This window comes from Heptranchias perlo, chromosome 8, assembly GCF_035084215.1.
Source record: "Heptranchias perlo isolate sHepPer1 chromosome 8, sHepPer1.hap1, whole genome shotgun sequence".
Classification (NCBI taxonomy): domain Eukaryota; kingdom Metazoa; phylum Chordata; class Chondrichthyes; order Hexanchiformes; family Hexanchidae; genus Heptranchias; species Heptranchias perlo.
In genome coordinates this window covers 91,163,478-91,176,977 of record NC_090332.1, presented here as the reverse complement: position 1 = coordinate 91,176,977, position 13,500 = coordinate 91,163,478, and the positions used below count along the sequence as shown (strand labels likewise).

The window sequence follows — 13,500 nt, the reverse complement described above, 5'->3', positions numbered from 1 at the left end:
CTCCTTTTGAAAGAACAGATCAAAGCTGGTTCAATAGTTAATATATAATGGGTGCAGAGAGTTACAAACTTACCAAGGTAGCAGTGGCATTAGGTTTAGCTAGATATTGTGCAAACAAAATTTTAAACTGATAATGCAAACAGATTCAGACCACTACAGGAAATCCTGAATAAGGGATCTGGATAGTCCTGCAATGGAAGTTGATCCATTAAGACTCACTATATAGGGCATTCTTGGTCTCTAGGTTTACAGTGTTTTGAAGAATAACACAATGTTTCAATGAAGATTGAGGATAACAAGGATACAACTATCAAATATTAAAGTGATGAATGGAATTATGTGGAAAAAGTTACCCAGATATGCAAATCTTTTGCTCCCTTTCTATTTTGTTGGAATTTTTTTTTTTAAACCCAAACTTTCTTCATAAAAATGTAGGTCATTTATTTGAAGTATCTGCTGGAGTGGAATTGGTAAATGTTGTCTACAAGAACTTTCGGGAGCTGGAAAAAAAGGTCCTCCAATCTGTTAAAACTCTGGTAAGAGTTAAAGCACATTTCTATTATTGTCTTTCTTTTTCTCTCTCTCCCTCCCTGCACCCCCAATTGTGAGGCAAGGGGGAAAGAAAAATGTTAATTAATATTATCTTTGTTAACTTTTTTTAATCAGATAGTGGACAATCTGGCATCATTTTCTCCTCCACTTAAGAACATCCTGCTTGGAGGTGTCAAAAGGTAAAAAATAGTGTGTGTTGTAACCAGAAATTGTTTCTTTTTGGGGAGGGATGAAGGAGATGAGTTGCACAGAGAGAAATCAGCAGGGACCCAGTTTGAATATAACAATACTGATTGTGCCTGTTATACCTTGTTTACAATTGAAATGTGAATCGATTTAATTTTCTCAGTGGAACAGAAATTGTCTCTGTGCATAAAGTAGAGAATGAATGGGTATAGATTTATAACTGAACTTTGAAAAAATTATCAACTTTTTTACTTCAGAAAATAGGCCAAGCAGAGAGAAAAAGACACATATATAATCTATTGTTGCATTTAATCACTTTTACACTTAATCATTCCTTTTACACAAGATTTGTTTATACAGTTGCTGTGAGTGAAATATTGGCCCAGATTTCAGCAACTTGTCACGCAAAAAAGTTTTAAAACCTAAACGTGCAGGGACAAGTCTAACTAACGGCAGATACTGTTAGATGCCGCACCACAGCAAATTATAGCCCCACTGCTGATTAGAAATATCAGAGCTGTGTAAAGTAACCCATTTTGCACCTAGGCTTTTATTGGGGGAAAAATACTTTGGGATTTTTGAACATTTGAGGAAATTTATGATTGAAGAGTGACTGGGCATTCACAGAGAATATTGTTGCAAACTCAGCCCCTCCGAACAGCCTCAAACATTTTATATCGACTCATTCATGCTGAATTTTTCTAGTTAAAAATTAAAAATATTTTCTGAAAGTATCCATGTATTTAGTTGTTGTTCCAGAGAGGCAGAGTGAATTCTGCATATTCTCACATGCAGCTGTGATATTAGTTTATCAAAGCAAAACAGGATATTTTTCCAGGAACTAATTACAAATAATCAATTCAAGGCTTCCAGATATTAGTTATAAACTTACAAATCTACAAACCAGTGCTGCTGATCTCTGCCTCCCCCGAATGCCGATAGATTCCAGGAATCCACCAGTGAACCAACCTGCACATTCGGTACTGCCAAACCCCAGTCTCCCTGATAGCAACACTCACCCCGGTGCTGCCACGTTCCCGGGCTCCCCCCCCCCCCTCACCCCCCTCACCTCACCCCCCTCACCTCACCTCACCAACCCCCCCCCCACCCCCCCCCCCTCACCCCACCCCCCCCCCCTCACCCCACCCCCCCCCCTCACCCCACCCCCCCCCCCTCACCTCACCCCCCCCCTCACCCCACCCCCCCCCCACCCTCACCCCCCCCCTCACCTCACCCCCCCCCTCACCTCACCCCCCCCCTCACCTCACCCCCCCCCTCACCCCACCCCCCCCCCACCCTCACCCCCCCCCTCACCTCACCCCCCCCCTCACCAACCCCCCCCCCACCCCCCCCCCTCACCCCACCCCCCCCCCTCACCCCACCCCCCCCCTCACCTCACCCCCCCCCTCACCTCACCCCCCCCCCCCTCACCTCACCCCCCCCCCCTCACCTCACCCCCCCCCCTCACCTCACCCCCCCCCCTCACCTCACCCCCCCCCCCCTCACCCCACCCCCCCCCCACCCTCACCCCCCCCTCACCTCACCCCCCCCCCTCACCTCACCCCCCCCCTCACCTCACCCCCCCCCTCACCTCACCCCCCCCCCTCACCTCACCCCCCCCCTCACCTCACCCCCCCCCCTCACCTCACCCCCCCCCCTCACCTCACCCCCCCCCCTCACCTCACCACCCCCCCCCTCACCTCACCACCACCCCCCTCACCCCACCCCCCCCCTCACCCCTCACCCCCCCCCCTCACCTCACCCCCCCCCCCCTCACCCCACCCCCCCCCCCTCACCCCACCCCCCCCCCTCACCCCACCCCCCCCCCCTCACCCCACCCCCCCCCCCTCACCCCACCCCCCCCCTCACCCCACCCCCCCCCCTCACCCCACCCCCCCCCCCTCACCCCACCCCCCCCCCCTCACCCCACCCCCCCCCCCTCACCACCCCCCCCCCCTCACCCCACCCCCCCCCCCCTCACCACCCCCCCCCCTCACCCCACCCCCCCCCCTCACCTCACCACCACCCCCCCGTATCCTTTGCTTTTAAAAAAAAAGTAATTGATACAAATTAAATATGTAGATAAAGGTCAATCTATATCCACTCATTCACAAATAAAACAATAATTAAAGCCACTTATTTACACTTTTTTACAGCAGTATGAAGTGTCATGGATTTCAACTCCCAAAACACTTTTAAAAAAAAAAAAAAAAAAAAATCACCAGAATTCCACGTAATGAAAACAAAATTTGACTTGGGGCCACTGATTTACAGAGACTGACTTATTACAAGGTGTAATACTCCAATTGTCAAAAAACAAGATATCTGATGACATTGAACTGCTCCACTGGAGATCTGCTCATCATGGAAGCAATGATGGCCATGAGATGAACTGAAGATCAAAGCAAGGCCTCCAATTGCTGATTGCTCACGAGCAGAGTTTAAAGTTGAATCATTCCTGGCTTGATTGCCAGGGAACCCTGACTCTTATTGACTTTCTAGATTGTCAAAATATGTGCTCACAGTCATTGCAAAAATACTTTAAAATTGTTAAATATGTGAAGTGGAATTTCGATCCATCTGAAGACACCTGCCCCCGCCCCCTACCCCCCCAAATCTTGTGCCAGGAGGGAATCTGCAATATGGAAAATGGTGCAAAAAGAATGACTGCTCTTCCAATGATTGTTCTATTTAAATTATTCCAGTTGGTCCATGTTACCTATTCAGTAAGTTAAGCTAAGCTGGTCCAATTGGGCTGTAGTAATGGTTTTAGTAGATAATATATGAACTTGGGAAAGTCTATGCTGTCCAAATGATGTGTTCCATTTATGTTCTGCAGCATGTAATGAGCATGTGGATGTAAAATATTTGATTTTAAAAATATATATAATTGAGAAGTATAAATTATTTACGAACCAAAAAACAGAACAGAACTGAGCTTCACATCAAGGTATGGTAACCACATTGATGGATCTTTGAGAAAAAAGGTAATCCAGCATGTGGGAAAATTCTTATTTCAACAACGAAAGTGTAGACCACTCCGGTTTTATGATGATTGTCCCTTGTTACAGGAGGCACACGTCTGGTCTTGCTTTTGTTTACCAGCTGTACTTTGGACGAAATGGAGAGAACGTCTATATAACTCTGCAGACTCAGATGAATAAGATGTTAAGCATGTCAGTGGCTAACCCAAGAACTGGAAAAGTTCATTTGGTTTCAATATCAGTAGAAGGTAATTGAAATATTTAATTGTTTGTGTTTTAAAGGCTGGGAATTGTTGAGTGGCTAAAAGAATTTCTATTGAGATCATATTCTGTGTCATATTGCTACTGATGTATTGGTTTATAGTTTGAATGTGGAACTCACTACCACAAGAAGGTGAATAGCATAGATATATTTAAGGGGAAGCTGGATAAACATGAGGGAGAAAGGAATAGAAGGATATGTTGATAGGGTTAGATGGAGGAGGCTCGTGTGGAGCATAAACTCTGGCATGGACCTGTTGGGCCGAATGGCCTTTTTCTGTGCTGTACGTTCTATGTAATTCTTTGTAATAGTTTCAAATGTATTAAGAAATGTATCTCTGTTCCCTTTGATCACCGTCACTGCACCGCTCAGTGTGATGCTCAGCTATTCAGACCAGGAAGCTCCCAAGTTTCATCCTTGGTCAATATAAATTTAGGACAGATATGAGGCAACTAAATCGGACCTCAATGTGTCTGGGTTAAAGAGAGGATTGGATCAGACTCTGGGGTGCGTTCCATGGTTAAATCTGCTGCAGTCACTTTCTAGACTCTCTCCAAAGTATGGTCATTGATCACTGGGCACTGCCACCCATAGTCGTATCGTCACTGACATCATAGAGTGGACAGCAGAGTTTTATTTGTGGGCGGGCGGGGAGAGAGAGAATATAAATAATCCAATTTTGTATATTCTATTCTTCAATATTCAATTACCTTGTCTTTGAATTCAGATTCTGTGCAACAGGAACCTCATTAGGAATAGATTGAGAGAACCCTCTGAAGGTTAATCTAAGGAGTGTGTCTCACCTAAAAATATCCCATGCATTGATATGTGGTTCTCCCTTACACACTTTGAAGCCTTTCCGTTATCAATGAAACTTCAAAAGGCTAAAAGGAACATGTTTATGGTGAGGAATTCAAAGTGTTTGTGCAGTTCACTGGTGTGTTGTCATAACTGATTAATTCTTGAAAAAAACAAGTCAACACAATGTATTCAGATTTTTCTGTCGATTGGTTTCGAATTTGGTAATTGAAGGAATTTTCTTTCCACATAAAAACAGTGTCATGATATCAGATCAGCCATTTTCTCATTGAATGGCAGAACAGGCTTGAGTGGCTGAATGGCCCACTCCCATTCCAATGTTGTCCTTATTTTTATGTAATTTTATTTGAAAATGCTGGTGCAGTTTTTAAAATCTTCAAATGGACACTCAAACCATGTACCACATCTGAAGCCATTGAATTCCTGAGATCACGAGATTGTTCTTGGTCCACAATGCTGGGGTTGGAGTGATGTTGGAGGTACACCTCACTCCTCCTTCCTGGGTTAGTATCACTGAATATGGATCTAGAACCTTGTTCAATTTGTTTTGCTCACTGGAGATGTTGAGTGAAGAACATATAGAATCATAGAACAGTTACAGCACAGAAGGAGGCCATTCAGCCCATCGAGCCTGTGCCAATCATTATTTGTAAGTGTTTCCAATGACCTCACTCTTTTAGGAAGATGACTGTTTATTCATCCTGGAAATGACACATTTTGCAGTCCTTGGTGTATTGAGATGGATAATGGCAAAGCATCTGATTTTGTCCTGGCATAAAAATCAAATGCACCTTCTGTTTAAATGGAATCTGGATGCCACTGCCTGTAATGTTAGTGTTTTGGGTTCTGCATCAACTGAAAAATTGGATCAATTTCAATAAATACAGCACAATATTGAGTGCTTATTGGCAGAATCTAGTTGAAGGTTACAGTTGATAAATCTAACAATCTAAATAACAGTTTGTAACACGATCAAAAGGAGTTAATTTAATATTTTTGCAACAATATAGTTTGTATTAACTTCAGATAACAGTTCCTGCCACCATGGCAGGTAACATATAAACGAGAGGAACGACTGTATATAATATTTAGACTGATTCAAAATGAAACTACACATCAATCGAAAGAATATTGCTGTGTTTTTAAGGTGGCTTTGGTGAAATTTGGAATTAATGTTCATTATTGCAAGTTACATTTTTCAGATAAAACCATTGAGTTTCTTGAATCTGCAAAAATAAAACTCAAGAAAAAATAGCTAGCAACTGCAATGTTAGCATTAAGCTTTGACAGCTGGCTTCATTTTGTTCAAGTAAATATTTTGCAAGTTCTTTAATTGACTAAATACTTCTTTATTCTTCATGCACCTGCAAAGTGAAATAGATGTAATCTTTCTATCAAGGATTTATTCAATTTTCAATGTGCTCTACAGAGTTTATTTGATTCAAGAGGGTAACCATGGTGTTCCCATCAAGTGTTTACCTTTAAAACTTTTACATTTTGAAAAGCAATGTGTAGCAAAAGCACAGAACATATTGATTAGTAAAACTGTGTCTGTGTGGTGAAACGTACTGTTTATTCAATGTCAAATTAGATTCTTAAGGAGTTTTTATGTACAACCCAGGGAAGTTCTCCTGCCTCTCTTTCCCCCCCTGCCCCCCGACTAGTCTTTCCCTATTGTCTGGCAATCCTTAGTATCTTTTCTCTTACAGATATCGATGAATGTAAATCTAAGACTGGAGCATGTGGCAAGGAAGCAAAATGTCTTAATACTATTGGCTCATATTTCTGTCAGTGTAAATATGGATTTGAAAACCGTTCGATGAGCCTCAGTCCAGTTTGCATCGACACAGTGGAATTAGGTACGTATAAATTGCTGATTGTGTGTGTTTTAAGGTTTTAAAAAAATCCTTAGTATTGTGGTTAAATAAAGGTGCTATATAAAATGCAAGTCCTTTTTAATGTTTTGCACACATTATATGCATATATGGCACATCTCTTTTAAAAATGACATTTTTTATAGACATAGTTTCCACATTAAGACTGCATTTATCCTCTACCGACCCGTCTGAGACAATCTACTCTAGCCTGGAAATATCATTTCTTCACCTACCTGACTCAGAATAGGATTTTCAGGATCTAGAGCGTGTGTGACATAAACACGTGCAGAGTAAACTCCTGGCCAGAATACACCGGGAGAGGCTTCACACTCAAATCAATGGATAAAACAATAATTTTATAAAGTGCTCCTGAGATTCAAGTCAGATCAGGAAAGTGCTTTGCAGTGACTTGAAAATGATAGTGTAACAGTCACCTTAATAAAATCCTTAGTGTCTGTACTTGGTGCAGTTTGAATCTTTGTGGTTCTGCCTTTGCTGATTCTACAAGCTCCAGAGAAATTGTTTTGTAGGCAATGTAGCTGCCAGTTTGCACACTGGAAGGTCCCACACATAGCAAATGAGATAAGTGACCATATAATCTATTTCAGTGATGTTGATTGAGGGATGAATACTTGGGTTCCCCTCGGCTGTGTTTGGCTCCAGGACAGATGGCCCCCACGCGGGGGTCTCGCGGCCTTCCCGCGTGCCCCTGGCCCCCACGCGGGGGTCTCGCGGCCTTCCCGCGTGCCCCTGGCCCCCACGCGGGGGTCTCGCGGCCTTCCCGCGTGCCCCTGGCCCCCACGCGGGGCCTTTGATAAGCCCAGCGAAGTCCATCTCTGCCTCTGCCTGTCGAGGTTAATGGCAGGTGGGCACAGTACTTCTCAGCACCATAAAGCCTGTCTGGCATCTCTCAGTTCCTCCTCCTTTTCTTCCTCCAAATTAGCATAAATAGACACAATTTCCATAAGGATATTTATTGTAGGACAAATTGTAGGTGACAAGCAAAAAGAAATTCTACACCAAAACCTTTTGGCTCAAAAAAAAAAGTTGGCCAAAATTAAATCATGAGGGCAGGTTGCATAGACTAGGCCTGTATTCACTTGACTATAGAATATTAAAGGGTGATCTAATTGAAGTGTTTAAGATGATTAAAGGATTTGAAAGAGTAGAGAGAGAGAAACTATTTCCTCTGGTGGGGGGAGTCCAGAACCAGGGGGCATAACCTTAAAATTAGAGCTCGGCCGTTCAGGGGTGATGTCAGGAAGCACTTCCTCACACAAAGGGGAGTGGAAATCTGGAACTCTCTCCCCCAAAAAGCTGTTGAGGCTGGGGGTCAATTGAAAATTTACAAACTGAGATTGATAGATTTAGTTAGGCAAGTGTATTAAGGGTTAGGGAACCAAGGCGGGTAAATGGAGTTACGATACAGATCAGCCATAATCTCATTGAATGGCTGAACAGACTCGAGGGGTTGAATGGCCTCCTTCTATTGCTATGTTCCTATGTATTCAGTATTGCTTGCCTGTAATACCTGACCCCTTTTGCTGTGGTAGCACATCCCAACTAGATTTGCAAACCTTATCTTAGTCTTCATAGAATCATAGAAAGTTATGGTACAGAAGGAGGCCATTCAGCCCGTCGTGTCTGTGCCAGCCGAAAAAATCTATCCAGCTTAATCCCACTTTCCTGCACTTGGTCCGTAGCCTTGTGGGTTACAGCACTTCAGGTGCACATCCAAGTACTTTTTAAATGAGTTGAGGGTTTCTGCCTCTACCACCCTCTCAGGCAGTGAGTTCCAGACCCCCACCACCCTCTGGGTGAAAAAGATTCTCCTCAGCTCCCCTCTAATCCTTCTATCAATTACTTCAAATCTATGCCCCCTGGTCACTGACCCCTCTGCTCAGGGAAATAGGTCCTCCCTATCCACTCTATCTAGTCCAGTCATAATTTAATATACCTCAATTAAATCTCCCCTCAGCCTCCTTTGTTCCAAAGAAAACAACCCCAGCCTATCCAATCGTTTCTCATAGCTAAAAATCTCCAGCCCAGGCAACATCCTTGTAAATCTCCTCTGCACCCTCTCTAGTGCAATCACATCTTTCCTGTAATGTGACCAGAACTGTACTCAGTACTCAAGCTGTGGCCTAACCAGTGTTTTATACAGTTCCAGCATAACATCCCTGCTCTTATATGCTATGCCTTGGCTAATAAAAGAAAGTATCCTGTATGCCTTTTGAACCACCTTATCTACCTGTCCTGCTACCTTCAGGGATCTGTGGACATGCACTCCAAGGTCCCTCTCTTCCTCTACACATCTCAGTATCCTCCCATTTATTGTGTACTACCTTGGCTTGTTTGTCCTCCCCAAATGCATTACCTCACAATTCTCGGATTGAATTCCTTTTGCCACTTTTCTGTCCACCTGACCAGTCCATTGATATCTTCCTGTAGTCTACAGCTTTCCTCCTCACTATCAACCACATGGCCAATTTTTGTATCATCTGCAAACTTCTTGATTAAGCCCCCCACATTCAAATCCAAATCATTAATATATACCTCAAAAAGCAAGGGACCTAGTACTGAGCCTTGCGGAACTCCACTGGAAACAGCCTTCCAGTTGTAAAAACACCCGTCGACCATTACCCTTTGCTTCCTGCCGTTGAGCCAATTTTGGATCCAACTAGCCACTTTCCCTTGGATCACATGGGCTTTTACTTTTTTGACCAGTCTGCCATGTGGGACCTTGTCAAAAGCCTTGCTAAAATCCATGTACACTACGTCAAACGTGTTACCCTCATTGACCCTCCTTGTTACCGCCTCAAAAAATTCAGTTAAGTTAGTCAGACACGACCTTCCGTTAACAAATCCATGCTGACTGTCCTTGATTAACCCGTGTCTTTCTAAATGACAATTGTAATAATTGGAGGAAGGAATAAACTGAAGAGACTGAGGAAAATTTAGAATTAGATAGTTTACAGAAATGGAGCATTTTGACATCTTTCAGATTTTTATAATTTCAAATAAACTATTGAGTTGTAGGAAATTTTGCCGCTTTAAATTTAGACTGTGTTGGATTGTTGGGATACCTGCAGCTGAAATTTACTCAAGTCCTTTATACACAAGTAGCTCTTAATATTTATCAGCAAAAAGTCACGGAAATATTTTGTTTGATGTCAATCCTTTTCCTTTAAAGTAAGAGACAAATGTTACTTCATTTTTCGATTTTAATACATCACTCAACCACATTTTGGTTTCGCCAAAGATTGCAGACTAAAAATATCTTTGGATAAAGAAGCAAGTGGATATAGAGATAATAGTTGTTTTTCTTCTTCCAGATTCTGGCATTTGGTGGTCTTTTGGTTTGTGGGAAATCCTAATTGTTGCTGCTTTTTGTGCGGTCTTGCTCACGTCAGTAATGTTAGCGCTCCTTTTTGTGATGCATAAAAGATCACACAAGTATTTCAGAACTTGTGACACGAATCGAGGTGGTGCGTCTGTAAGAATTCCATCTTCAGAGGAATTAGAAAGTGAGGAATCATTATTTATTATACCGCACAAAAGTGCCGGCTATGTGTCATTCACAAAATTTCAACCAATACCTGCAGAACCAACTAGACAAGAACTTGATTGAGACAAGCAACTCTCATGGAGTTGGCCCACTGAAGATGCTTTGTTTATAAAAGATGTGTGAGCCAAGGTTGGAAAGATCCATTAGTCTGGTTTTGGGGCAGTACATAGGATCTTATGGACAATATCCTGTAACATTTAAATCCATTAGGAGTGCAGCTCTGAATTAAATGGTGATATTATCTTCTGTGTTGCTTCTGAGGCTGCTTCTTAAATCAGCTGGTCGGTGGGGGAGACCTCGACCCCCGCTGGTCGGTGGGGGAGACCTTGACCCCGCTGGTCAGTGGTTAAGTTGCATCATCCAATAGACCAAAGTAATTACAAACCTAAAAGGTGAGGTGGATTTTTTTCCAGTCTGTATTAAAATGAAACTATTTGGGCAGATATGGGGTATGATTTATGAAATCTGATCGATTCTGTCCAGTCCAGAGAACCTGCACAAGGTTGTTTTGTTTTTACTTGATTTATTTTTGCATAACTCCATCCCAAATGATCCTGTAGAATTGTGCTAATTGTAAGTTTAAATAAGAAATGTTTTATACCCAATAATGTATGACTGAACACCATATCCAAAAGGCAAAAATAAAAATCATGGTTCCTTAAAGTATCTCCTTTTGTTAAACTTTCTATAAAACTCTCTATAAAACTCTGATTCCCTCATTTCAGTCTGCCATCAGTGCTGGAGCGATGATCCCTTGTCTCTTTTAAATGTTGCCTCAAGTTCTTCCCTCCCCCTCAGCTGTACACACACAGGCTCATTCTGCAACAGATCTAATAGTTTTTTTGTTGGCTGTTTAGTGTAAGGAAAGTTCTCTGATATTGTGCACAGGATTTTTTTCTGCAGTTTTGTTGCGACATTAGAATATGTGGCCCGAGGGGCATTTGTCCAGTCTCTGGTCATTGTGCGGCCCGAGGGGCATTTGTCCAGTCTCTGGTCATTGTGCGGCCCGAGGGGCATTTGTCCAGTCTCTGGTCATTGTGCGGCCCGAGGGGCATTTGTCCAGTCTCTGGTCATTGTGCGGCCCGAGGGGCATTTGTCCAGTCTCTGGGCATTGTGCGGCCCGAGGGGCATTTGTCCAGTCTCTGGTCATTGTGCGGCCCGAGGGGCATTTGTCCAGTCTCTGGTCATTGTGCGGCCCGAGGGGCATTTGTCCAGTCTCTGGTCATTGTGCGGCCCGAGGGGCATTTGTCCAGTCTCTGGTCATTGTGCGGCCCGAGGGGCATTTGTCCAGTCTCTGGTCATTGTGCGGCCCGAGGGGCATTTGTCCAGTCTCTGGTCATTGTGCGGTCCGAGGGGCATTTGTCCAGTCTCTGGTCATTGTGCGGCCCGAGGGGCATTTGTCCAGTCCCGGGGTCATTGTGCGGCCCGAGGGGCATTTGTCCAGTCCCGGGGTCATTGTGCGGCCCGAGGGGCATTTGTCCAGTCCCGGGGTCATTGTGCGGCCCGAGGGGCATTTGTCCAGTCCCGGGGTCATTGTGCGGCCCGAGGGGCATTTGTCCAGTCCCGGGGTCATTGTGCGGCCCGAGGGGCATTTGTCCAGTCCCGGGTCACTCATTCTCCCACTGATTTGTTTTTAATCCCCTTCTTGTGAAAAGGTTCTAGTGATTTCACATTTCCTGACAGTGCAGCCCCTGAAAAAGTGACCGAGTTAACAATTCAATATTTCTCCTCCTCCGGTCTTGTAGATCACGGAGATCGTTGTCTTACAGTCCACCCACTGCTTGTGATCCACAATATTGAGGGACAGGTGGTAGAAAGCAGAGGCAGGGCGAGAACCCCCACCACCTCCTCGCTTTCCCTCCCTGTCCAGAGTGGCTCAGATTGGCAACTTTTTAAAACATCAAATCTGCATCACAAGTGCTCGCGTTTTCCCACTGGTATAATCTTCTACAGGAAGACATTCGAATCCTAATCTTCAATTTGGGAATATATTTTGAGTCATGTTTTATTCTTAAAACTAAATATAAAATATAAACATTGTTTCCAGTATCGTGCTCCGTGTATCAATGATCTGAAGTCACTGGGCTCCAGCAGGGAGCAGCAGACTCCACCCGAGGGAAAGGGCTGATCTCATCGGGTTTCAAAGTTGTTCAAAGTTTTTTATATATTGAAGTTAACTTAACTGAATTTCAGCACTTTTTTAAAGAAATGTATTCTTTGAATGGAAAATTATTCCCACTAGTGAAATGTATGTCATCCCACTATAGAGCAGCGAATCCAGGGTATAAAACTCGGGGTCGGGGGTTTTGTTACTATTGCCTTTTTTGATTTCTTGCTTTAATATCTGCTTCTGAAACAAAAAACAAATAAACTAACTATCGAATCTTTTGTTCTAAATGAAGGTCCTGTTCTGGAGGCGGCCTGCCTTCTATCATTGTTGCCTGTTTGATAATTGTGGAAGTGTTCAGTTTTGTCAATGTCGGTGTAACTCTGCTGGGCTGAGCACCTTGATGCTGGTGATAACGGGATTTCTTATTTGAGAAAATGTTCAGTTGTATATTAAAAGAACGTTTCATCTATGATCTGCCCCCTCCATTCATAATAGTTTGCTAGCAAATTGAATTCAACAAATTGCTGCTTATGATTGCGTCTTCCTTAAACATCCCACCAGGTACTGAGTGCACAGGATTACTGGCTCATCTGATTCATACAAATGTTTTGTTCACTGGGGCCTGAACGGTGGGGCCCCAGGTTCCCCCAATATTGGGCCTCGGGCCTTATTTCAGTGGAACAGCTGAAGAGTAGATTTGGATTCAGAAGTTCAATGCAAACTGGTCAGATTTACGGACACCAATCTGGGGAGGGGAATATTGAATCTAAGGAGTCGCCCATGGATCTAGTTACATGGGATATGTATGTGGTGGTGGTCAGATAATGTCAGATGAAAATTAATATGGAAGTGTGAAATATTACATACACACTGGGAAATTAATTATGTTGAAATAGCCAAGGCTGATATTGAAAGAAATCTTAGAATATATAGACTAGCTACTCCAGAAGTCCAACTACAAGTAAATCGAATATTGAACTATTTATAAAAACTGTAGATTACAAGTCACAGGAAATCTGATGCTTTGGTTTGATCATACCTGTGTTCAGTTCTGGTTCATGAGACAATTTAGGTCTGAAGCAATGCTGAGAAAGACCAGGAGACCTGATCATAAGGGGCAGAGGATTTGACTGAAGACAGAC

The 13,500-nt window shown here is 43.4% G+C and overlaps 1 protein-coding gene across 1 annotated transcript in view; it reads left to right on the top strand.

The window, feature by feature from the left end:
- The window catches only part of zgc:66455 (uncharacterized protein LOC393502 homolog), a 52,182-nt gene extending 41,286 nt beyond the window's left edge, over nucleotides 1-10,896 (top strand). The window contains exons 9-13 of the mRNA XM_067988421.1: nucleotides 436-536; nucleotides 667-731; nucleotides 3,810-3,970; nucleotides 6,513-6,662; nucleotides 10,016-10,896. Of these exons, the coding sequence (XP_067844522.1) occupies nucleotides 436-536; nucleotides 667-731; nucleotides 3,810-3,970; nucleotides 6,513-6,662; nucleotides 10,016-10,311 (773 nt within the window). The 3' untranslated portion in view covers nucleotides 10,312-10,896. The remainder of the gene's footprint in view (nucleotides 1-435; nucleotides 537-666; nucleotides 732-3,809; nucleotides 3,971-6,512; nucleotides 6,663-10,015) is intronic.
- The last annotated feature ends 2,604 nt before the right edge of the window (nucleotides 10,897-13,500 follow it).